Below are 27,195 nucleotides of genomic sequence, written 5' to 3' on the forward strand. Positions count from 1 at the left end.
TACCTCTGGTGCAAATTACTGACCTCTGTCATCATTTTAAGTTGGGGAACTTGCACAATCGGTGGCTGACTAAATACTTTTTTGCCCCACTGTATGTCTATGCACATGTCGTCATCCACATAAACACATAAACGTTTGGCCTGAAGATGTGCAGGCTATATATAGCTGTGATCACGTGGAGCAGACCATCACGATAAATGCCATAAGGTAGCATAGGTGCCTCAGGATAGTAATAATAAAATAAAGGATAATAAATCCCAACATTTAAAAGCAATATTTTTAGGGGGGGGGGGGGGGGGGATGCAACAAACTGCAATAGTGTCTAATTATAGTGCACTACAGGAAGGGGATAATGATCCCGTGATTCCATAAAAACGCAGTAAAAGTGGAAAGTGTGTGCATGCACATCTATAGCTGGCTCATAAAGCTGCAAAGTTATAAAAACATGGTAATGCGTGTATGTGACGCTCGGGGAACCGCATGCACGGATATTACAATACAGGACACGCCCCAGAAAAAGTTCTTTTCCTCGGCCATAATCACAAGCATTTATCCAACCTGCCACACACACATACAGAGACACACACAGACACACACACATATACCACGCTGTCTGCTCGTAGATGATCACATTTTCATCAGCCTGACCCCGCCTCTGGTGAATGCAGGGGCGCTCCATGTGACGCTGGGGCTGTAACAAAAATCCAGTATGGCGGAATCTGTCAGGAGATGATTTTTTTCTTCCCCTCCTCCTGCGTTGAGGAAAAGAGGAGAAAAAAGCCTCGGAGTGCTAACATGGGAGAGATTTTTTTCTTTTTTTTTTTTTAAGAAAGGCCAGCCGCTTTGGGACACATGCTGGGACGACTGGCCTCCTCCCGGCCCGTGTATAGGTGAGCTGTTTTGGTGTGCCTGTGGCCGCTGTGGCTGAATGTGTAGCCTCGCTTTGATGTTGATATCCAAGGCAGGGATGCGATGCACGGGCAGGCTTCATGAAAAACCATGTCCGGCTGAAGTTTTCACTCCGCTCATCTTCGCTTTCGCCCTCTCGCTTGCGATTGAACGTTTTAAACGACTCCCCTCGGAGTCTGAGTCACATCTGAATCCTGGTAGAAATTATTATTTTTTTCTTTTCTTTTCTTTTTGCGACTTGTAACGATTTAGCTACAAAATATCCTTCACGGTTTTATTGCACTATTTGCGGGCGGGAAGTGTGTTGGCAACAAGGGGAGAAGGGGGGAGAGGCAGGAGGAGTGTGTGTGTGTGTGTGTGTGTGTGTGTGTGTGGGGGGGGGGGCAGGCGGTGTTTATTATGCCGATTGTTGCTGAGCTATTTATAGAGCCAAAGACTCTAACGCGATAAAACACTGAGCTCGTGCGCATTTTGTCGCTTTTCCCCGTGCTAATGGCGAGGAAGGGAAAAATTGCTTGAAATGAAGGTAGGGGCCCGCGTGAGTGTGTGTGAGTGTGTGTGAATGGTTCGGGATGGGCGGTGGTAATTCTCTGCATGCGTCAATCTTTCTGTTTTTTTGTGAATGGGGGCGTACGGTGCCGTTAAAGCGACATCAAAGCAACGCGTTAGGGGCCGATTCAAAGTGTCGCCTTCCGCACGAAATAGTTCTTATGGGGAAACGTTAGTTTGGGAAGGTGAATGAAGCCGTTTGTCGTGTTTGAGAGTTTGGGTTTGGGCTGAAAGGGGGAGGAACTGTGTGTACCCACCTTTTTGTGCGCTTGTGGCTGTCATCTGTAGCTGTGATGTGCATATTAAATTTCTTTTGAGGGTTATTTTTATCTTACATGCGTTCTCTTTTGCTAATACTGGTGTCATTTTGAAGCATCACTCTGTTTTTTTTCACTCTTTGCTCACTTTGGGCTTCAGGGCTTGTCTCCCCAGATCTGTCACCCTGCATCAAGCAAGCTCATTTTTAGGGACAATGGCCTATGGGATACACGCACACACACACATATGAGTACCCCTCCCGAGACAGATGAGATGCCCCGGGGGGATTGGTGTTGCATGAAGCCCCCCTGGAGTGTCAGCATGACACACACAGCCCCCCCACCCTACCCTGCCTGCCTGTGCCCTCCCTCCACCAATCCTTGCTTTGCTTTTCCATCACAAAGCGCAAGTGTGCGTGAGCTGTGCAGTGACCGACTTTTTTTTGGTTTGGGGGGGCCAATTTGTCCTGCGGCTGCAGTGTCTGGTCCTCTTGTCTTGAGAGTCCCCCCTTACCCCCACTCCTTTCCTTTTAATGCATACACACACACTCGCATGCACATCCCATCCTGCTTCAGAGGACGGTTGAGACCTCTGCAAACACACACACACAAGGGCGCTGCCCCCATACCTCGTGTCTCCGCGGCCAAATCTTTCAACCTCACCCCCGGGCAGTCTGGCCCCTTGAATTTTGTACTAGTAGTAAAGTCGACTTGATACTTTAGGGCTGAGCTGTTATTACATCTGACACCGGTGCTCCGGGCCCAAGGAATCCAGGCCACTCTCCGTAAACAAAGAAAAGAACAATCGTATATTTCCAGAAGCAACAAGAAGACAAATCAGTTACCTCCCAAAAAACAAAGAAGAGCCTCCTGCCAGGCAAATAACAGAATCATTGTCTCTTTTGCTTTTTAATGGGATCTTTCCACCAATTTCTGCCGTGAACGCAGTGCATCCTACTGGGGAGTTTTGTGAAATCCCCAGTGCGCCTCAGTCAAAAAGACGCTATCTCAAGGAAAAGCTATTTATTGCCTGATTGGTTTACAGCTCCTCGCAGTGTATCATTGAACCCGGGGTTGCGTTGACTTCTTGGAACTCTGTATTTTACTCTGAAAACTCACCGGTGCATTTCTAGGAGCAGGATTTGATGATTTGCTAAGGTTGGAAATGTTTGCAAATCCGCATTAAGATGGATTTTGTATCCCTGCAGCCAGAAGACTTTCCAGTATTGTGAAAGTTGTTTATTCTTATTAAGACTGCTTACAAAGTGAAACCATTAGTTCATTAACCAGATGATTTATTTGCAAGTATGAGAAAGGATTAATTGTGCAAACCTGCGTTGGCTATTTTTGGGCCTCAATCTGTTGTTATGCAATAAAAGACCTAAAATATGCTTTACTAGCTGTAGTTAACTCATGACTTCTACTTACAAACGCATGTTGCTAGAGTTATAGCAACAATTATAGATGACCAAGCTAAATCTGTCTGTAATGTAAGTGATATGTCCTCAGTAAGCAGCTGGCGCATCACTATAAGATCAACGCTGTAAATAACTGCGAGTGAGAGGCATTTAAAGGATGCACGTGTTGTTTTTGATACTAGCAGCAGTCCTTGCAGTCATCTTGTGTACAGACCTGATAACAATACAGTAAATATCACGGCTTATATAACTGTCTGTAATATCTGGATCGAATAGAGTACTAGAGCTTGGCTGATACTGGATTTTTAGGGACCGCTCCTGCTTTGTTCATATCAGGGGTGTCAAACGTAAGGCCCGGGGCCCACAATAGACCCGCCAAAGACTTTAATAAGTTTTACAGCTTATAAAGAGCTTCCCCTGCAATCATTCTGTCACGGTCCTGGGTCAGTGACCCAGTGTTTTGAGTTTCTTGTGTATTCTGTTCTTAGTTCTCTTTGTTGTCCCAGCTTGTTCTTTAGTGTTGTGTCTTAGTTTGGTTTTCTTGTATTCTGTTTAGTTCTCTGAGTATTTAGTAGCTGCCCTCTGTGTCTCTTTGTTGTTGGTGTTGTCTGTGTTTCTTAGCTCCTCTGTCTCCTCTAGTCTAGTTTGCGTCTGTGCTAATTCCTGTTTTACTTTGAAGGTCTGTGTCTCATGTGAGTGTATCCTACTTTGCTCCCTTGTCTCGTCAGTTCTGATTTCTCCCAGCTGTCCCCTCCTTCTGTGTCTCATCCCCCTCGTTACTTCCCAGTGTATTTAAACCCTGTTTCTCTGAGTCAGTGTCGTGTCGACCCTCTTGCTGTGTGGATCGCCCTGTGTCTGTGTGAGTTTTAGGTCATTGTTTCCCCAGTTTAGCTTAGTTTGCTCGTTTTTCTGTGACCAGCAAATAAAGCTGTGATTTTGAGTTCACCCCCTGAGTCTGTGAGTCCTGCGCTTTGAGTCCTCATCTCCTGCCTGCCACACAGCGTTTCATGACACATTCATGCTCCGCTAAAGTAAAGAAGTAATAGATGAACAGTGAAATGACAGAAATGTTTTTGGGTTTTTTGCTAATTTAGAAATTTATGATTTTTTTAAAAAGATTCACAGTAAAAAAAACACTAATGAAAAAGAAAACCCAGGATATTTTCTGTGTATTAGCAAAAACCTTTTGTCTTATAATTTCTTGAAAGTCTTGGCGTTGAGCTAACAGAACCTTTTCTGTCATTTTACACATTAATTTCTTACAATTTGGCCGTGAAGAGCAGTGCTGGCAGATTTCTTTCATTTTTTAAAGCAGAATTACTTTATGATGTAAAAAAAACATGAAACGTGCCGTTGAAATCGGCTCGTTTTCTTTGAATGAAATGTCTGAGGGGTTAAATGTTTAGTTAAACTTTAAAGTGACAGAAAGGAGAGCTTCACTGGTCCCGCCCACTTTGACATCCTCGGTTCATATGCTGTATAAAAATACCGTGTACATGTAGCTACAGTACATCGGCGCTGTTTGGAAACGATATCATGGGGAAATTGCTTCTTAACTTTCTGCTAATGCAGTTCCGTGTGCTCAGCTGTTATGCTGCGTGTGCTGCACGGTCCTGGGAGTGCAAACCATGTGAACAGCATCTTTCTGCTGTAGTGTCTCCTGCAAAAAAGGTTTCCTATTTATTCTTATGGAGCAGCATACACACAGCACCGACCTGTGACAGGCCAGCTGGTGTCTCTCCTTTGCTCTCTCTTACGTGAAGCGTTTAAATAAAACATTGTCCTTTTCATCCTCCCACAGGTTGGTGCTAAACAGCGAGTTGCCACTCTGATTGGAGTTGCCGGATCAATAAGCTAATGGAGATTGGCTGCTGCCGGACGTCTGCTTCCTGTTTCCCGTTTGACCGTCCTGAGTGTTGGATCAGCCTGAACACGCATTCAAACCCACACTGTCCTCCTCCTCCCAGCTCTGGCAGGCTAACAGGCTCCTGATCACCATCCTGTAAACCACATCCGTACTTCAACTCAAACACACACAGACATCTGTCCTTCAGTGAACACACGCTCACACGACGAGCTGGGTGCACACTCGCCGTACTGCGTGGACGTCTGCCTGACCGACCTGGCAGCAATGACTTCACACAGCCACCAAGGTAAGATGTTTGTCTACCACTTTTTACCTGTTATGCACCGGGTGGAAAGGGCCTGCTCAGTCTTCTAACTCTCACAGGAGTAAAAGGCCAGGCACATGCGTCCGGCTGATATTGCCCTTGTGTTAAACAAACAAATACCACAGTCTACAGCTGCATGCAGATGCTGCTTCACTATCCAGGAGTTTAATGTATCAGTCTGCCTTGTAGTCACGACGTATTTGCCGCAGAACAGGAATTAAACCAGAGAAAAGCTTTAAATACTTTTAATACATGAAGAAAAAGAAAGAGAAAGTCTGTGAATGTTGTTTCAGAAATACAGAAGTACAGAGACTGCACCTGTAAGCCGCTTTGCAACCCACCCCCAACCCAGCTCCTCTTGTACCTTCCACTTATTGTCATATCTGATGTGACTGATGCCTGCCTCGCCTCCACACCACCAAATAGAAACCCTGCAGGTGGAAACAGCAATCCTTTTTGATTATAGTGGGCCTGGCTGAATTGTAGGTGTGTCTAGGATGCTGTTTAAAACCATTTTTAGAGACCTAAAAAACTACCTGTCATGTGCAGATTAATGAAAATGTATCCCCTTCGGCGCCGTCACATTAAGGGAAATCTGTCTGCTGCTACATCTGCCATATTGGCGTATGCGAACGCTTTGATTGTGAACAGAGGCGGATCGTGGCTCGCTTCAAATGCAATAAAGCATTTTAATCTGGTCTTATAACTGTTAATGGGCTCGATTCAATATGAATGAGCTCCGGAGGGGCGAGAGAAAAACGTCCACGGCATCAGCTTAGTAAAAAGAGCCTCCCTTTTTCCTTGTTGATGACTGATCGCTGCTTTGGAAGCCTTCACTTGCACTTCCGCGAGCTGATACATTATTTAGCGACCAGCTGGTGGATGAGAAAGGTTAGCTTCCTGCCACTGGCCGACGCGGTACCTGACAGCGTCGGCTGTGTTTACTTTATACACCTGGGAGTGTGTGCAGTATAAATACCACAGCTGGGGCAACCGCTGGGCCCCGAGGGATCGGAGCGAGCCGTAGTCTCAGCCGGCGTCCTCAGTCCTGCAGCATCGCCACATGTGATGCACATCACAGAGGGTAGAGTGGATATTTGGCCTTACATGTGCACGCTGTTTAAGATGACTATAGATCAGCCAGAGAGGTCACACACTTTCCTTTTCCCTAAGTGTTTCCTTTATAAACTTGGATTAGAGCTGTGCAATATTTGCGCGCACGCGCGCACACACACACACACACACACACACACACACACACACACACACACACAGTTGTATTTTACTATCTTAGTGGGGACATTAATTGACATAATGCTTTCCCTAGAGCCGCTTACCCCGACCCTAACAATCAAAAATGAATGCCTGGCCCTAAACCTGACCAGAACCTGATTGTAGTGAGTCTCAAAAATGCCTTCAGACTCGGGATGAGCATTTGGTCCCCATCAGTATAGTAACTTCCCAAGTTTTTGGTCCCCACAATATATGTAAGCATGGCACACACAGACACAGACACACACACACACACACACACACACACACACACACACACACACACACACACACATTAACTCATTGTCATCCGCTGAGCTGACAAAGCTAATAAACTGCTAATCCCGAGCAACGATTTTGACATTAATAACTGCTAATTTATGCAAGGTGACACGTTAAATGATGACAGTGGAAGTGTCAAACGGAAGATAACAAGTGTCAAATAATATTCAGTAACTACATTAATTGCACGTAGGCCTGTGAGCCTAGAAGTATGTTTTTATTTGTTTTTTAAATAAGTTTCAGTTTCTGTTTGAGGATGACTGAGCAGTGAGAGTGACTCACACCTGAACATGTTCAGTTACTAGCAGCCTGTAACAAAAACACACCATTTTTGGTTGAATCCATGAAAAACACAAATATAGACAAAATATAGGCAAGAAAGCTGAGAGCTCCTTACTCCTCCTGAGAGTAGAGCCAACTCTCTTTTTCTCTTAGAAACTGCATTTTCATGCATATTTGCGTGTTTCAACAAGTCACTGCACCTATTTCTCATTTTGCTAGCGAAACACAAAGAAACCAGAGGTGGCTCAAGGCTTTTGCACAACATAAGTGAGCGCGCAGGCGCCTGAGGGGTTAATGAGTGGTTGATATAATTCGGGGAAAGGTCTTTCAACGCTTTAAAAGTGGTAAGTAAGCATTTCAAATCGAGTTATGGTAGCTTTAAGTTAAGGCTGTGAATGGACGTTAATAAAGTTAAACGCAGCGGCTCATTTCGTTACGTTTACAGATGCCTTAAAGGGCTGATTTAACATTGCACTTTGGAGACTTGCAAGACACCGATCCTCACCTTTTGCTCTTGAGTGTAGATTCACTTCCCAAAATATCTTTCATTAGACCGCGTCTGCTTAGCAGAGAGTAGCTGAACTCCACGAGAAAAATCAGCTTCGGTAAAGGAACTGAAAAGGTAACGCAGGCTCACGGGGTTTTTACGATCAATAGCTGCTCTTGATTTATTTATTTATTGTTTTTCCTCCAAAAACCTCTGAAATAACACACCACTCATTATTTGATGTCAGTGCGACTGTTAGAACGAAGCAAACAGTGATATTGAATCAATGCCCAGCTGTGAGCAGGAGCCAGGGCAGGAAGCTTCACTCTGTTCTGGGCTGATAGAAGAAGATAAACTAACCAGCTCCTGTCACAATATGAAATGAACCCTTTTTAATTTCCCTCCGCTCCCTCTCGCATCCTCAGCGTGCTTCACCCCCCCTCCGCTGGAAGCGTGCAGAGGGATGCCCCCTGTTAGCTCACCTCTCGCCGACACAGAAATAGCTGCGATTCTTTGTGCGAGGCCCGGAGATTACGACTCATACCTGTTGAGCGGCTGTTTCCCGCTGTCTTGTTTGCTGGCGGGAAAGCCTTCAAGAGGAGGCGATCCCGGCCCTCGAGAGCGCTGCCAAGTGTGGGCGTCAAATTTGAGGTGTTGCTTGTCTCGTTTGAATGACAGCTTCGAGACGCACTTGTTGGATGCCGGCGCAAAGAGGGAGACGGAGAGAGAGATGGAGAGAGGCAAGCCAGGAGACATTTTAAAGGAATGCGACGCTGACCTTGTCAGCCTTCTGTTTCTTTTTTTTCCCTCATGAAAATGTGTGTGACAGCAGTATTTACAGAGCGAGGAATCTCTCCGGAGATCTCTCTGCTAATAACTGCAGATGCAGGAGAGGCTTCTTTAAGACTGTCTGCCGCTATCACCGTTAAGGCCAATTACTTTCATTTAGAGTCACAATTAAAACAACAGCGCCTGTGTTCTCGAGGTGAACAATGAGACTTTCAGATCCACGGCTTTGTTGTGCAGTGTGATCCAAAGCTGCCAACTTTCTTCTGCTCTGCACTTATTTCCAATCAAGCTGTGTGTGTGTGTGTGTGTGTGTGTGTGTGTGTTTGCCATTTTTTCTAATCTGTAAATGAGCTTACTAGCAAGCACTGTTATTTATTTTTCCCCTTCCAGGACTTACTCATTTTCTTAAAGCAGCTAGATTGGCAGGATTAGGTTAGATTAAATATCATTTATCACAAATCTCTTCCCAGAAAAATGAAATATAAAACAGATTCTCAGGTTTGATTTCCAAGAACAACAACAACAACAACAAAAAAAGGGGGTCAGCAAACAGGCTGGAGTGTTTGCACAGGAGTGATTGCTGTGTGTGCCAGGAGCTTTAACACATTAGCCTGCGACATTTGTTTTACACTCGTGCTTAGCGGTGAGCTAACGTGCTCGGTGTGTGGTGTTAAACAGGGCGGTTGTCTCTCTAAATGTCACGCACGGGATTGATAAGAGCTCAGAGTATAGAGTCCTGCAGCGCCCACGCAGATTCAGAAACATCAGCTCAGGTCCTCGGCAGGTGTTGAGCTCTTCTCCGTGATGACTGAGGGAGCCTTCATGGTTGTGGTCGTTCGGCGAGCACCCTTATCAGTTTCTGGGCTTCCGCCTATAAAAATAAAAGGAAGCAGGGCCCAATAAACTACACAAGTCCGAAAAAGAAAGGGCAAAACGTATTAATTATTAAGTAACAGAGAAATGGATGAAAAGGTTTGGGTGGTTCCTGTCTCTCTCCACTGTTACTGTCCAATAAAGGTGAAAAACAAACAAAGAAGAAGACGCGTGTTTTCCTGCGATCCATAAACCATTTGCATATAAACATAGAAGGACTACCTCGGAGTGGAAAAATCCATCCTTTATTAAAAGTATTTGAAATATTAAAACCAGACTTTAAATCCGCTTGATGTTACCAACAGCCTTTGATTTCTGCTTTTAGAGGTGGAAGCCGGTTGGTTGGGAGCGTGCAGAGAGCGAGAGAGACGCTTTATTGTGGAACTGATGCGGGCTGGATGCGCTGTGAGTGGAAAAGGAGGATGTTAAAAAAAGAGCAGCTGGCCTCCTCTGGTGTTGCAGTGCTGCTGAAGAGGGAAGGTGATGCCGCTCGTTGGCAATGATTTGTTTTCATCTTAGTCAGAATCGCGCCGGCTTTCCAGGAAAGCCTGTATTGTTTACCGCTTGGCCTGCAAATGAATCACACACACACTGTCACACACTCTCACACAAGCATGCACTCAGGCCACTGAATGGTTACTTAGTAAGTGGCAGGTGTTATTTTGTGAATGAGAGGTTTGAACTTTACATTGTTGCATGGGGGGGGGGGGGAAATTAATAATTAACACGTTCTGCGAACGCTATCAAAAGCACGTTGACAGTGGGACATAAAGTGTGTTCAGATTAGATTTTTTACTGCTTTATTTTGCAGGGTCTGTGTGGGCGTGAGCGCCTTTTATGGCTCTGAACCGGTGAACTTGACACAGTGCTCTTTTCCTCGAAGGCTCAGCGGTATCTAGGTTACAAGCGCCCGTTAGGTTTACGCAGCTCGGAAACGCCACAAATCGGCGAGGAAAATAACATAATTTTAAAATAAACACTAATGAGGAGGGTCAGGACATTGCATTGCATGGGCTGGTACCCAAGATTAGATAATTCTCTCGAGGTCTCACACATCCGCTGATTTATGTCTTAGACAAGCTAGTCGTGCTGCGGTTGCATTAAAAAAGGATTTATGGTCAGGGAATAGCAGTAATTTGGTACAGTCATTCCTGTCCTTTGCTTTTTGGTATATACAAATATTGCTTACTACCGGTAGGTTAAAAGTACACTTTTAAAACCGTTTCTAAGTTAAACGCTCTTGTGTTCCCCCAGAATATTTTTTTTTTCATGTTTTCACCGATCACTGTTTATACGATGCTTATAAACATCAGGTTTGGCTGTGCAATAGACCGGCGACTTGTCCAGAGTGTACCTGACCTTTGGCCCTATAATAACTGGGATAGGCTCCCTGAATTGGATGAGCACTTAAGAAAATGGATGGGTGGTTAGATGGACTCCTGGTTTGAGCTCTGCTCCACTCTGTAAAAGTGTCTGTAGCTTTAATGGAGCTACTGCTGTTAATTATGAACCTTCCAGGAAGTGGTCTGCAAGTTACTGTAGATAATGCTAGAACACCGACTCTCTGGGTTTCTGGTTCCACTTGTGATAAACTCTAGAATTAATGCAACTGTGCACCAAATCTTCATCATCTTGGGGTAAACCTGTTCCTCCTCCTGACATCGTTATCACATCATGTTTTTGATAGAAAGGCTTCAGGTCAATAGATGTGGTTCCATCATTGGATCTTTTTGCAGATTTTGATTGTAGTAAAGCATCTTTCTGTAAGCCTCAGGGATGTCACAGCAATAGCGCTGGCACGATTAGTCGTCTAGTCACGATTACGTCGACTATCAAAATCGTCAACGACTGATTTAATAGTCGACTCATCGTTTGAAGCTTTGTAAGATCCCAAAAGACACAGGAATAAGTAGTAGGATTTAAGAGTGTAATAACAGACTGAAACAGAAGATGGCAGCACTGCATGTACAAGGATGCCAGCTGCCGTTAAACCCAGAAGAAGAAGAAGAAGAAGCTGTGTCCGGTATTGTAGCTGTGTCCAAATTCAGGGACCGCATCCTCCTGTGCCCGCATTTGTAGGCCGATTACGTTACAGCGACACGACGAAGACTGTCCAAATCCAAAGACTCCAACAAATGCGCCCTTCATTTCCCCAGATTTGAAGGATGGGTCGGGTGTATACTTCGTGGCCCAACCTATCCCAGAATTCATAGCGCAGCCCAGCTCAGTTTCCAACAATGGCGGCAGCTAGTTAGTTTTAACTTTACTCTTATTATTCTTTCTGGGTCACAAAATAAACGTTGAACATATTTTCAGGCGAGAATGTAGCTGTGTAAACCTCAAATATCTGCTCAGTTTATCAAGACACCACATATTTTCAAAAGCGCCCCGAGGTTTTCGGAGACGTCTGTTACCCACTAGCTCGATAGCGAGCCGGGGGCTAGGCTCACTAGAGCCGTGAGAGCACCGGACTCCCGGCAAATCGTTTTCAAACCCACCGCCGTCTTTCGCTACTCAGGTTAAACATGATATATGAGTCACTTAGATAACTTAAAAATGTTATTGTTTGGCTTTTTTCAGTATTTTATTTGTTCCTGAGTGAATCGGTTTGTCTGAGATTAAAGTTATAGTTTTTACACAGCTGAATAAATGTCAAGCAGACAGCTGATTATCAGAAGTGTGAGATGCTGGAGAATTTACTCCGGTGTCCTGTTATATTTTAGATAGCAAGGAGTTTATTAAACTTCACAGAAACAATCTGCAAATATCATTAAAATTTTAACAACTATCATCTTGTCTTTATTTTTAGTTAGCACAGACCTTAACAACTTAAAGCTGTAAGCTAATGATAGTTATATAAGAGCAGATGCTGCTGGTGCAATAAGCAGTACTTTTACGTCCAATGGATGATGATCTGATTAGTCGACTAATCGCAAAAATAATCAGTGACTAGTCGACTATCAAAATAATTGTTTGTGGCAGCCCTACACAGCAACACGAGACGGTTTATGGCATCCAGGCATGAAGAGAGCAGTAGCAGAGAATTCCTAGCAGCAATTCAGAGTTGCACCCAGTTAATCCGCTAAAGCACCAGACCTGCGCTGGCCTCTGTGCTGCATCTCTGAGCGCACAGTAGGTTAGGAGAGAGATACGATGGAGGGTTTTTTTTGCGACTTTACAGCTTTTGCCAGTAATAAAATGTGATTTGTGTCACTCATAAACAGAAAAATGCCTTTATTTTGATTTAGTGGATGGATTATCAGCCGAACAGGTAAAACAGTATTAACATTAACATTTGCCTGGTTCTAAGCTTGTAAGATATGTGAGCTAACTTAACAGTGAAACTTTCTTATTAAAAAGAAAATTGTGATATTATGAAAGAGAAAAAAAGGTTTTGAACCCAACTACAGAATATTTAGTTTAGTTTGCTAATCGCTCAATCGTTTTAGAAAAGTGCTTTCTACACAACCAGAGGAATCACCCCCTGCTGGCTATTAAAGAGAATGCAGGTCTGCATTCTCTTTAATAGCCAGCAGGGGGTGATTCCTCTGGTTGTGTAGAGCTCTATGGGAAAACAGCCCTCGGCTCTCTTGCTTCTGTAATCCCCACAAACACTTTCCCGATGACTCTATGACTTTAGCCGCTAGCTTGAAGTTATATTGGAATAAAGACGACGTTCATTTATAAATTTTAGTCATTTGCAGCGTCAGAAAGGAGGTTTGTTAATTGTAACTCATGATGGGTGCAGGAATTTTAACTATCAGATATATCGGCTGCTGATTGTTTGTTTTTTCCAAACGTATTTGTTACCAACACAGAGGTTGCAGTGTGCCCCCTGGTGGCCAAACTATGCGACATCAACACTCCTAAAGTGAATGAAGCATGTTTGTGCTGTCTCCCCTTTGTTTTTTAATTGTCATACATCGGCCAGTAAATGAAAATTATTTGATACCGAAATATTTATAAATAGCTAATAGCAGCCCATCATAACAGGTAGCGATGGTTGGGTTTTATCTTTTACTAATGAGCATTAGCCAGTGAAGTCAGATACACCCCTTCCTCGTCACAGGCAGTTTCAAAAGACCAAGATATTGATGATGAGGCTTTGTTTGGCGAAGGTTTCTTTTATCTCAGTAATGATATCCAGTGTTAATACTGTGAAAAATATTCTTAATGGGTTGTAAAGCTGGGTGGCTCTCTAGTTTCAGGGGTGCTAGAGAAATTAAAATGGTGGTTGAGGTATTTGAGTCGAATGCCTTCTGGAGGCATCCTAGGAGAGGTATTTTAAACATGTCCACCCAGGAAGACGCCCTAAGGCAGATCCAGGACACTCTGGAGAGATTATAGCTCTCAGCTGCCTGTGGAGAGGAAGGTCTGAGCTTCTCTTCTGAGACGGCTTTAGCGGGACAGCTAAGCGGTAGAAGATTGATGGATGGATGGATAAAAAGCACCAGACTCCAATAAAAACACATTTTCAACATATGGAACCATGAACCAGTATCTTAAATCAAGATCTACAGTATATGGTGACTTGTATGGCCACATGTTTTCAAGAGACTGTTTTTAGTGGTGTAGTACTATATCAGAAATGGAGAAAGATGTAAGGTTTTGCCAACTGGGCAACAGAGATGCAATAGTTTCTCTACATAATAAAGCTTATTTCCATACCACCACAAACGACATCATTTGTCATGATCATAAAGTTGATTCAGCATCTCTAAAACATTTTTGAGAAAAGGGGAACACTATAACCTCCACAAAAGTAGGATTTATTGCTAGGCTGTATTACATTGCATTAGTTTTAGCTTACAGACTTCATATTAGATTTATAAAACCATTTTTACATGCAGTACTAACTTCTGCCTTCCAGACAAGGAACAAGGGTTAGGAAGAAGAAACAACTTCATAATCTAATTTTCTTTCATCTCTCTTGTTCCTTTGAACTTTTGAACTTAGAAGATTAATACATGTATAATTTAAAACATTTTAATATCTGAGTAGCATAACCACATCAAATCATGTGAATTCTACTGAAGCCAAGAGCTGAGATGGAAGCAAGTGCTCAGGCCCAGCTCTCTATATGTCAGCCATGTTTCTGCTGAGCTTCCGTGTTTACTGAATTACTAAGATTTTGGATGACAAGAAATTTATATTATTAGTAATCACAGGAAACAGGATGTTGTAATATTTTCTGTGGACAGCTCATCAGCATACTACTTGCTCTCATGTTTAAAAATGACGAATTAAAGATTTCTTTGATTTCATTATTTCAGATAGTGACAGTTTAAAATTTTGACCAATTCTGATTAAATATTGTTCCGTGGCTGACGTATTAGGTTTTGTGGAGCATTGCCGAGGTTAAGTTAAATAGGTGGTTAGTTTGGTTTCCATTAAATGTTTTTCAAACTCTACAAGTATAAACACAGAGCCAAATTTTAACAGAAGTCCTGTGAATGTGGCCGAGGAGGTGGTCAGCACAAACGGGTAAAAGACAGCTATTTTAGATGCATGAAAACATTTCATAATAAAAGCCCTGTTAAGAAATGAAGGGTCTCTGACAAGTGAAATACTGGGACTTTTTAACATGGTTACAGTGTTGAGTTTGTATTGTAGCAAAGCTTAAGGACGTTAGCTAAAATGTTAGTTTTTTTCTAGACAAAAGTCTCAAAAACTCTTTAGGTACAATGATTTATTGAAACATTTCCTAACACAGATGAAAATACAGTGTATAAGGCAACAGAGTTTGCAGTTCTAATGAGCTTGAAAGTCAATATTCGTTTTAGCCACCTTTATTCTTCCGCACTGCCTGAACCCAAAGCTAGCTTTCTTGTAATTTCTTTAGGTCGTCTTCAAGAATAGTTCTCCAGGACATCTTTTCTACAATAATTTTCTCCTTCTTTGGATGTTTTTGCCTTTTGACCTGTTCTCTGCCATGATGATCCCACACTACTTCAATAATGTTGATGTCCAGGCTCTGGGGAGGCCAGTCCATGGCTGATAGTGTTGCACCGTGTCTAGGGCTGGGCGATATGACCCAAAATTCATATCTCGATATTTTTTAGCTGGATGGCGATATAAGATATATATCTCGATATTTTTTTTAAGCCATAAAGTAAGAACAAAAAGAGTTCTTAGTCAAAGCTGTGTCCCAGATGTCACACAAGCACTTTTATTAACATACAGCACAGATGTACATGAAAAATTACTCAAAATTAAATTATGAGCATTCATTAAATAATAATGCTCCATAAATAAAATAAAACAATGTTGTTTTTGTGCTAAACAAAGAGCTCACAATTGTGCAGTCAAAATGTAAACTAAAAGACGCTGAGCGTAATAACAAAGACAGACAGATTTCACAGCTGCTCTATTTCCAAGTTTTACTGCGTGACTGACAGCCTGGAGTTTGAAATCCACTTCATAACCACGTCTCTTACAGGTGCCATTTATGGTCCTTATACACACACAGTACGGTAATATTACGTTGATGGACAGTACATATCACTCCGCGAGGCTCCTCGGTAGCCGTAATGCGCCGACAATCTATCAAGCGGTGCAGCTCCGTAGCTTACCAAAGTCGTACTCAAACATTTTTGACAGATTGCTGAGCGCCGCGTACCACATAAAATCGGTTCGCGGCCACCAAGCACAACCAGAATTCATACATTAAGGCGCGCTGTCAACTTTTGAGAGAATGAAAGGATTTTAGGGTTAGCGCTGTTAGCTCGTTAGCATGTTTAGCTCGTTAACACGTTGACGCCGTCCAGCCCCACGCATGGGGCGATGCGCAGTAACTCGTTAACGGAGATTTGCCGTGTCCATCTTGTCGCTGCCTGCAGGTGAAGCGATGGGGGAGGAGGGGGAGTTGTCTTCAGTGAAGGCGAGGCGGAGTAACGTTGCGTAGAGACAAAAGTGGACGAAAGAGAGGCAAACTTGCGGCTCCACAACTATAATTATAACGTAACATAGACTATATCGATATAAAGGATATTGTCACATCTTATATCTCGTATAAAAAAATATCGATATGTTTTAAAAACTCGATATATCGTCCAGCTCTAACCGTGTCTATTTCTATCCAGGTTTAGTTTTACTGATTTGGCAGTGGAATCATTGATGGTACTTTTCTGTGTTCATGATTAAATCAATTTCGTCAGGATCCCCAACACTGACTGAAATGTGGCGCCAAACCCTGCCAGAGCATCCATTGTGATGACTTGAGATACATATTTACATTGACATGAACCAGAGACCAAATTTGGGTTCATCACTCCATCAGACCTGTTGCCACTTGTTGTCAGTCCAGTTCTTCTGTAATCTGACACACTTCATTCTTTTCTGTGTTTTCCTCTCTAAAGAATGGCTTGTTGACAGCCACCCTTCCACTGAGGCCATTTCTGATGAAGCTTCAGTGAACAGTAGATGGGTCAGCTGAAGGTTCAGATATATCTCTTAGGTCCTGAACCAGGTGTTTGCTAGACTTTTTCCTATTTCTTAACGACATGACTTCTCTAGGTAGTTGTACGTCTTCCATTTGTCCAATTTCCTCAGATTGTTTGAGGACACTCTGCAAATTGTGCTGAGATATGGCAACTCTTTGGGTGCCAACTCTTTGGAAATCACCTTGTGTTTGCAAAATACTATTTTATGCCTGTCAAACTGTGTTAAGTCTGGATTGTACTCAGACGAGGACAACTGGAGAACCGGCAGTCAAATAGTTGTCCCCGTTACACCTCTTTGAAGTTGTTTATTTGTAAAAAATGTTTGGAATCATGTATGATTTTCGTTCCACTTCTCACGTGTGCACCACTTTGTGTTGGTCTTTCACCTGGAATTCCAATAACATTGATTCATGTTTGTGGCTGTAATGTGACAAAATGTGGGAAAGTTCAAGGGGGCCGAATACTTTTGCATCCACTGTAGTTGCTGTAATGTGAATTCTCTGCAATGAGTCTGCGCGAGCACAAAAAATTAGGCAGGTCTGTGCGGACCCTTGCGCTCACTGTCCAATGCCAAAAGTTATGTCACAGGGACACAAGCAGACTTGTGGATGCCAAATGTATAAAAACTGGTTCATCTTTGGAATTTTTTATAGATTCACAGAACTGGTTCATCCCGTGGGTTAGGTGGCTATGCTTGAATGATTCATAGGTCAGTGTTAAGTGGCTGAGAACTATTGCTCAAGAGCGCTTTGCATTTTGCTTCCCAGGAGCCACACTCTCTTTTATCTTTGGGTGGTTTTTTGGGGGGGGGGGTTATGTGGGATGGCTGAAGATGTTTGCTGTGCAGTGCAGTGGGTATCGAATCCATATAGAAGTGAGTCATCCTTGTTGTGCTGTAATAAGTGAAAGGCAGCAGGTTAATGAGGGCAAATATAATGGATAAACATGGTTATTCAAACACAGGGACTTCAAATTAAATTGCCTTGTGTAGCTAGAAACTAGGGCTGTGCGAGATGGCCTAAAATCCATATCACGGTATAATTTGAAGCATGAGCGGTAACAGTATATTTCGCAATATCTTCTTTTCTTCTGTATAACATTTTTTACACACTATAGGGCACACTTAAAATCCTTTAAGTTTCTGAAACTCAGTTGTATATAGTATTTGTATTTGTATTCTATTTTTATCTTATTGTATATTTATTTTATTCTACTGTATATAGTATTTTATTTTATTCTATTCTGTACAGTTGTGTACTGTATTTATTCTTATTGTATTCTAATTTTTGCCTCATAACTTTTGCACTGTCCACTTCCTGCTGTGACAAAACAAATTTCCCACGTGTGGGACTAATAAAGGTTATCTTATCTTATCTTATCTAAACATCGACAGTGTGCCTTATCTATGAATTATGGTTGTGCTTACTGACCTTGAACCGATTTTACGTAGCACACGGCGTGCAGCAATATGTCAAATGTTTTAGTACGACTTTGGTAAGCTATGAATGCGCACTGCTAGGTGCATTGTCGGAGCATTACGGCTACCGTAGTCAGGAGCCTCGCGGAGTAATCTGGGTCCTAAACCAGTGTTGCCAACTTAGCGACTTTGTCGCTATATTTAGTGAGTTTTCAGACCCCTTAGCGATTTTTTTTTTTTCTTTTCTGAAAAGCGACTAGCGACAAATCTGGCGACTTTTTCTGGTGTTACTGGAGACTTATTTATGACGACTTTTTGACATGAAGGCGCGTATCGCTCTTACTCTCAACAAGCAGCGGTGCTGCCGTGGGCACCGCACCCGTGCCAAAGCGCTCACGGGCGGAGGATAGTCCTCCCCCCGCTGCTATCAGGGCAGCAGATGTTCACGCCTGTGCGTCCAAACTGCAAATGAATCGCGCATGAGCGAAGCCGCTGCTCCCGCACTGACTGTAACGCAGTCAGTTCTTCTTTTACTTGTATGCTGTTTTGTGGATCACAAGGTTTAAAACTATTTATAAACACACACACAAAGCAACTCCACCAGAGTGCCTATTTTGGGTCACTTTTGCCGGTCAAAGTGTGAGGGACCAAGCAGCCAAAGCAAAGAGGACACAGGCGAAAAAGTGTCTTCAAAAAGGGTTTTCTTTATTTTAACCCTCAAAGTCCAAAATTAACAACATTCAAAACCATTCTTAGCAGGCCCATAAAAGAGGTCAACTAAATATAACTCTACGAAAAGTAATTTCCAGAAACTTAAACAAAACAAAGTGAGACACAACTCACAAACTGACCTAATTACAAAGACACATGAGAGTAGCTTTTATAATGATTTGGCCAAACCATTTACACACAATAGGGGGGAAAACAAAAACACACTAATATTAACTAAGCACAGAATAACCTAACTAAACCTAAAACACCCCTGCTCCTGGTAAGCCCATGGTTAGTTCTGCTGAGCAGGCATTTTGTTCCCAGAGTCCTCGGCCACGCCTTTTGCCCAGACAGGAAACAGCCACCGCCCAAACCCAGGTAACTCAAAGAAAGAGAAACACACAATGTTACTATGTGCGCGCCTCATAATACCAGTGTTAGGTTTAACCAAATGATTAATGAAGAAAACTGCAAAGCAAACTAATAAAGTAAAAAATGGACTAATTTACCCCTGTGTGGCTGATGCATCACACCAAGCCCGGGTAAAGGAGCAGGGTTGGAACAAAAAAACAAAACAAACCAAAAAAGCCAAAAGCAATAATCACTAAAAGAAATTAAATTTGTAGTTCTAAATAAATTCTAACTGCATTTAGGAAGTTTTTTACTGTCTCTTCCACGATGTTATTTCTCTCTCCGACAGCGTAGGTTACAATTACATTAGCATTACCAATTATGCAAATTAGGCGATGACGTCATTTGGCGACTTGCAGGACAGCCAATAGCGATTTTCCTTACTGAGGAGTGGGCAACACTGTCCTAAACTCCGTCTGCTTCAGGTCCCAAAGTCAAACGAACACTGCAGCATCACCGAGAGTTAAAAACTGTCTAAATTCTTTCATCTGCAATAAAACGATCAGCGTTGCTGCTTTACCAGGTGTAACAATTAAGTTTAACATCCATGAAAACAGGATTTATTAAATTAAACAGAGTTAGAAGTTAGCAGGAAGCTAGCTCGCTAGTTTCCACCTAAACATGGTCTTCACAAGGTTTACATTGCACCACTTTGTCTTAGTTTAAGAGTTCTGCTCCAGACCCTCGTCGTGTGTTTACTATCACCTTTACTATCAGGCCTGTGGGGAATTTTCGCAGGTATGCCGTGGGACCTCTGCTGACGTCAAGCATAGACAGACACGCACATGCATTTACCCGTGGTGCAGGGTTTTCCCCCCTCATGCTGCTTGTGGTAAATCTGACTCAAGAGACCCAAACCACTGTAACTTGCTGTACAGTACAAGTGTGTATCCATGCAGTTTTCACTGACATCACCTTCCCAGGGGTCCATCACACACTTGCATCCTCAGCATTGCGACTTGTGTTGTCACTGCTTCTCCTCTCGGTCCTATCTAAAGTGCTGAAAAAAATACATCCCCAGACACGTAGCCTCATACTTTCTAGGTAATTGTTGTCGTGACCAAAAACTAATTTTGCAAGTTTATTAAGGCAGGCTTTAATAAAAAAACTCAGGCTCCCGCACTGTCGCACTGCTGCTGACAGTCTTGTAGTTTGCCTTATCGCACATGGCAGGGCCAGAAAGGTGATTTATTACCTTTCGTTTTTACTTAAAAATTAAAGCCCCCCCCCCTCCCTTTATTTTGACAGGTTGCTGCTCTGAGAAGCATTTACCCTTGCCTTGACAACCACCACAGTACAGGCATGCACACAGATCTCTGGATGGCTATACGTCTATATTATAGATTTGCTTTTTATTACACCTACCAGATACTATTATTGGGGAAGCGGCAGCATAGAGATTTAAGGAATGGGGTTGGGACTGGAAGATCGGTGGCTTGTCCCAACTAGTAAATGGAAAAAGTGAAAAAGAAACCTTTTTTTTCTCCTTCATCCTATTACAAGAGAAACTGAGGAAAGTGAAGCACACATAAGTATGACAGTGTTTCCTCACTGGTCCATCAGAGCTGCTACAGTAAAGCTGTATTTGGCTGCTGAGATGCACTGAAATAGAGGAAGCTCATATCAGGAGTTTCAAGTAAAGTGAAAGCCACTTGCAGCAGCTGACCAAAGTTTAAAGGTGTTTCATGCATTAAATGCATTTTTTCTTCTAACTCTATTTCCCCCTTCTGCTTTCACTGACCTCTGTCCAGCCTCTTTCTCCAAATGCACGCAGTCTCTGCTCAAATCCAGAGGTGAAAGGGTTAAAAGCTTTCACTGCAATGAAGAGGGCCCGGCTTATCCCCGAGTCTATTTTTAGAAGCACACACACAGAAGAGATGTGCACGTGCAAGCACGGCGAACAAACGATCATTATTTTTGGTCTCCCGTGTAGATTCTCCTCGCCGTGATTGAGCGCTTTGTTGCCGTGCGGCTAAAAATGGAGCACGGGGCGAGTGCATGCGTGACACGACCGCTGGCTCTTTTGTGCGGGCGGTCATTGTGCTAGGTGCATGAGCCTCATCGAGGGTAATTTCGAGCCTCATTGTCACGTTTGCCTGGCCGTCCACTTGTGCTGACATGTTGTTTTCTGCCCCTCCGAAACCCAATTACAAAATTGTGGCAGATTGCAAAATGCACTTCAGCGGCGTGTTCCCACAAATGCCGCACCCTCTCTCTCTCTCGCTGAACCCGGTGAACACAGATGAGGCTGCTGCCAGCCAGACGGTTTGTCAGCGCTGTCCTCCCATGCGCCACCAACTTGGCTGAACATGAGAGTCCCATCCCAGGACAAAGACAGCGCAGAGCGAACATGAGCTAATGAAGGGACGCATCTTTTGTCCCCGCGTCTTTTGTCTAGTCCCAGCTGAGAAACGGGATACACTGTGTTCTGCCAGCATGCTGTCAGCGGCAATTACGGTTTACACTGCTGCCTGGGAGCCCAATCCTTGTGCCTTTTGACATGGTGCTCCACAGTGCTTGACACGAAGCACAAATGTCTGGCCAGGGCATCAAGGAAATACTACGGTTACGCAAGAGGATCAACGCATCATCTTTGTCGGAACTCGAAGCACACGAGCGCTTAAAGAGTCGAGATGTGCGTGCATGGTAGGTGCGGAGCAACTGCGAGCTCTGATGCTGTGGGTGTTTGCTGTTGTAAGGCCCAGCGAGCAAAGCTTTACGGTTGCATCACAAATCTCCTAGCAACCATCATGGCTGCCCATTAAGTAGAGAATATTAAAGATGGACGCAAGATCGCTGTCAGTTGAAATAATTTGCACTTTTCAGGTTTTGTGGGTTAATTCGGGCTAAGGTCTGCTTTTGTTGTCACCAAATAAACGAATAACAGCGCACGCTTTGGAAACTCTTTTTACCTTCAACAGCCAGCAGGACGATGACGTGCTCGACGAACGCTGGAATCAAGTTAGAGTTTTAACATATGTTCATAACTTATTGGGAAGCTCTCACTTTTCTGCAAGCTTTCTCGTTTTGTTTTGTTTTGGGTTTTTTTTGTCTCCATAAATGTAAAGTTGAACCATGCAGCTCCATACAACCATACAGCTGCTCTCAAATGATATCGAAAAGCTTATCACTGGCATCAGGAGAATCCCAGTTGATAGGGATTTGTACGGAAGAGGATTAGGGCCACTGAACAAAAGCCTGTGCTTGAGATTTTTGTGTGTGTTTTGTTTCTCACAACTCTGAGAGAAAAGTCAAAATTCTTACCTCAGAATTCTTTGGGGGGTTTTTTCCCCAGAAAGAAAGAATTCTGAGAATAATGTCGGAGAAAAGGTTATTCTCAGAAAAAGTCGGAATTCAGAAAAAAAAGTCTGACTTAGGACTTTTTTCTGAAAATGTCAGAATTCTGAATTTCTGAGAAAAACCTAAGAATTCAAAAACAGAAAAATACGAAGTTTTACTTCTATTTAAAATGTCTTTTTATTTTGGGGGAATATACACCCCATTTTTTAAGATGCTCTAATTGTCTTCCATATTTTCATAAAGCAGTGTTGACTGGATTTTTCGCTGAAGTTGATTTTTAAGTCGATTGCAGCTCTGTTTGTGTCGCTTTGCCTCACTGCACAGTAGATTTAGTATGTATGTTGGGGTGAATCGAGCCATGCTGTTGTAAAACATGTTGCTGAAGTGATGAGGCCTTTCTGTTTTAAAATGCCCCAAAACTTGTATTTATATCATTCAGCATTAATGGTGCCTTCACAGATGTGAAAGGTGCACGTGCATTACTGAACCCCTGAATGCTTTTACTGCTTGGTAAACGCTGAAAAGGCTGCAGATTCAAACATTGTAAAAGTACAGCAAGCAGCAATCCGGCAGCTGTCTTGGTTCCAACCAGGTTGTGTTATGAATGCACATTTGGCGCTCTCATATTTGAGATCATAGTCGAAGGAAGTGGCAAATATCATTATTATGCGCCACAGTCGAAACGGAGTGTGAAAGGGCCAATTTATGGGACCGTTCTTGTACAGTTGTGTGCAGTGGCAACAGGCCCGTTGCCACAACCCTCTGTTGAATGTTGTGGCATTGTTTGCTTTTGGTGCACAGTGAATTCAGGCCTGCACGTACTGAACATGACTTCAAGTATTCAAGATTTTGACTGCTGTGGAAGTCAAATTGGCCTGGGCTATTTGCTATGATGCAAGCAAACCAGTTGGTCTTCACCGTGTGGCGTTGGTGGTTTTCTCTAAATCAGCTGCGTTATCTTAAATGTGCGGCTTTTTTGAACAAATCTCACACGTAAGTAAGTCACACGTAAGCCCTTATGGTCTGTGGCAGTTACACAGCAAAACAGCGTTTTGGACACGCGTCTGCAGCGTAATGACCAATTTCCAACTCATTTCTGATTTTTCTGTCACATGTAAGATGTGACCACCTTGTTTTTCCGAGTCTTCCAGCTTGAAACGAAAGGTCAGATGGTTGTTTTCTGACCGTCCGCAGGACGCAAACTTGGCCGGGGCTCACGCAGGGGTCACTCATTCTCTTTTTATCGGGGTCCCTGACGTCAGCCGGTGCCCTTGGGAAGCGAATCTGCGACCCAGAGGAAAAAGCCTCTTCAAGGAGAGGCGTGTTTGATTAATCGTATTGTTCCTGTCGGGTTCACCTTGCTCGCTGGAGTCACCCTGGACAGAGCAGCCAGAACGGAAGTGCGCTGAATGTAATGAGGGCCGGAGCATCCTTCCTCTCTTTCTCAGTTACTGTCTCGCTTTGTAAATGCCACAGCGGCGCAGACAAACGTCTCATTCTCTTTTCTCCGGCATAACAAAGGCCTCTGTCAACATACAGTATGCTCTCGTTGCCAGGACCGGTCAAGTTTGCCTCTTGTCTCTCCTTGGAGATGCGGCGGACGGAGCCCCTTCACCATTTTGCTAAGCTCGTTAGTCCTGCACCCCCCCCCCCTCCCCACCCATTTATATTCCCTATGACAACATATTTTTGATGCAGCTACGCTAACTTGAGTCGACTAACTCTCTGCCTGAGGGTAGAAGAAGCTATTTATGGCTCCCTGTCTCCCGATTCTTACCCAGTGGAACTGAAGGATGGAAGGATGGAGAGGAATGGAGAAAGGGAGATATGAAGGAGCTACATTGAGGTGTTGGGGGGGGGGGGCTCTGCTGTGTAACTAGGCTACATTTAAGATTGATGGATCCTGTCGCCAAGGTATAGGGCACTACTTTGGCGGGTTATCGCTTCATTACGTTGCTCTCCGACTGCTGTGTGTCCCACTCTCCCTCTTCAGTGCTCCAGCACACACCTATGCTCCCTCCTCCCCACGTGAGTGTCGGGTATCAACCCTGCGGTTTGGGGCTGAAAGCTTATACGCTTTGTCTAACTAACCACAGACAACGACACGCGCACCCCTCCACCAATTCCCCACACTTAAAAGTCGGAGATGTAAAGCTCCCACCAGCAATTTGTGCAAAAGCAGGGCGTAGAATTACTCCAAGCCACAGGTGTCATGCACAGGCAGATGCACCTCATTTCCATTGCAAAATGCAGCAGCGTGTGTTTCATTTGAATAGGAACCTCAGGGGATATCGGCTCTCACCGATGCGGACGGGTTTGTTTTTGGAGAGGCTTTGACCACCTTGTAATATTTCCTCGCTCTTTACATAAAGTCTGCAGGAGTTTGAATTTGAATGTCACCTGTGTGTGTAGATCTGTTTCAACAGGGCCAAATGTGACACTCAAGCCCACGCCCAAGCCCTCACTTGTTGGGGGGACAGGGTGGTTGAAGGTGGAGGGTTCGGGGGTACTGGTGCATCAATTCGCGCAAGGTGGCGCGAGACGAATGCACGTACATAATCAGCGCAAAACGCATCCCTGCAGCTTCAAGGCTAATTAAGAGCGTGCGTCTGTGTGTATGTGCCCGTCTGGTCCAGAGAGAATTCCAGAAATAGATCACGCACAGCGAGACGCTCGCCCGTTTCCCTCTCCTTTTTTTTTCTTTTTGATGCCTCCGGAGGGATTTTACATGGATTTTCATCTCGCGTCCAAAAGGAATAATTGCATATTTGTGCCCCTCAGATGTTTTTGAGCCTTGTGCTCAGGATTTTTAGATGTAAATGTATTTATATACAGATGGCTCAGGTGCTCGTGTTTACTATGAATACACACACATATAGAGGGTGGATGAAGCAGCAGTAGTCGCAGGTTTGTGTGCGGTTGCAATGCATGCACTATTTCAATGTCAGTGTTTTTTTTTTTTTCTCGTTTCGCCGTTTCGTTGCTTTTTCCTCCATCTTTCCATCGCCTCATCATCCCTGCTTCCCTCTACCTCTCTCCCCTCTTACCCCCTCCATCCCCTGATGCATCCTCCTCCTCCACCACTACCCTTCTCCGTGGCTCTGCTTTTTATAGCCATGTCTTCCCAGGGCTCGGCAGCTACAAAAGCCTTTTCATGTTGCCACTATAATTACAGCCTACACACACACAGACACACACATGCGCACACATGCACATTAGAGGAGTGTCTTTGTGTCTGTATGCATGTGCGTTGTGTGTGTGTGCCTGTGTGTGCTCCTGCATGTGCCGTTACACACAAAAGGGTGAGCTATTTTTACCTCTCTCCCTCCCTCCCTCTCCTCCTCTCCATCGCTCCCCCCACCTCCCCTCATCCCTCTCTGCCGCCGCTGCTTGCTGCCAGCCACATTTGCTATGCTGAGCACAGGCAGCATCAGTCGAGCCCCAACTCCTCTCCTCTCCTCTCGCACGCCGAACTCGCGCGCCCCTCGGCGTCCCCTCAGAGCTTTTCCGAGCACCCCTGCGGTCGCGAAGACCCTCCGCGCATTCACCACTCGCTTTCTCTCTCCGGCCAATGGAACGCGCTCAGGTGTCGGTACCGTTGCCGCTGCACGCGCCGGCCGCAGCGCAGATGACCTGAAGCCCGCTTGTTTGCACTGTGGCTCTGTTTCTTTTTTTTTTCTTTTAAAAAACTGCCCGATTAGGTTTGTCGCTGGAAGCTTGTCTCAATGTTGCGGACCATATTTGAAGCGGAGTGTTCTCTCTCTCCCACAGAGGGAATCCTGGGAAAGGAGCAGCCGCTCGAGGTCCTGAAGACATCGGCGCTCAACCACATCCCAACAGGTTGGACACTCTGGATGTTTGTTTGGGTGCACGTGTATGTGTGTGTGAGCTTCTATAAACCAGAGTGTGTGTGAACAGACGTGATTTCACTATTAACCACATCCTGTGTGACTTTGCATGCGTGTTTGTTTCTCCTGGGATGTCATAAATTGTCGTGCCGTTTGTGAAGTGCCATCACGTCAGAGATGTCTCTGCACTTTGTCCGACTGAAGGTTGACGGCGTTTGACGGGACGACGCCGTACTTCTGTGTTTTATTTACGCTGGTGTCTCAGCGTGCCGTTTGTTTTTCCTTTTTCTTGGTTTTTTTTGCTGAATGACAATCCAGCAGTGTGTTTGCGAGCTCACGTGAAACTACACCAAAACAAACTATTCCACACAGTTTCATCTCCCCCAAACAAATCACACCACTTCCTGTGAACCCCGCCACCCCGAGTATGCTCAAATCGCCAAGTGTTTATTAGCAGCATACAAGCGTGGAGAGTTCATAGCAGCGAGAGGACAGAGGAGACATGGAGCAGCGCAGAGGGAGGCCAGAGTACAGAAGTGAAAGGGGCACAGATGGAGAGATGAGGTAATCTGAAGGAGAAATGAGTCTGAGGTAATATATGCATAATGCATTATCTAATTCAGTAATGAGGGCGCTTCTAATGCTTCTAACACAGAACAATTTGGATTGTCGTGGTTGAAAAATAGTTACAAAAGAAAACAAAAATGGCAAAAGGCTGATTCATAAATTTCCTCCCGTGCTGCTCTTTCCACGGCTCTCCCAGAGCAGCGATGAAGA

General features: G+C 44.1%; 1 protein-coding gene across 3 annotated transcripts in view; it reads left to right on the plus strand.

Annotated features, from left to right (window-relative positions):
* The first annotated feature begins 399 nt into the window (after positions 1 to 399).
* Positions 400 to 27,195, plus strand: part of LOC308394661 (histone deacetylase 4-like) — an 87,320-nt gene continuing 60,524 nt past the window's right edge. The window contains exons 1-3 of one of the 3 annotated variants that reach the window (XM_080879068.1): positions 400 to 890; positions 4,935 to 5,286; positions 26,342 to 26,410. In XM_080879068.1, coding sequence (XP_080735194.1) covers positions 5,265 to 5,286; positions 26,342 to 26,410 — 91 coding nt within the window. In that variant the 5' untranslated portion in view covers positions 400 to 890; positions 4,935 to 5,264. Of the gene's footprint in view, positions 891 to 4,934; positions 5,287 to 9,626; positions 9,770 to 26,280; positions 26,411 to 27,195 lie in introns of those variants that run through there. The other 2 variants (XM_080879066.1, XM_080879067.1) reach the window with 2 other exon arrangements.

Source organism: Rhamphochromis sp. 'chilingali', assembly GCF_963969265.1.
Source record: "Rhamphochromis sp. 'chilingali' genome assembly, chromosome: 3".
Taxonomy (NCBI): domain Eukaryota; kingdom Metazoa; phylum Chordata; class Actinopteri; order Cichliformes; family Cichlidae; genus Rhamphochromis; species Rhamphochromis sp. 'chilingali'.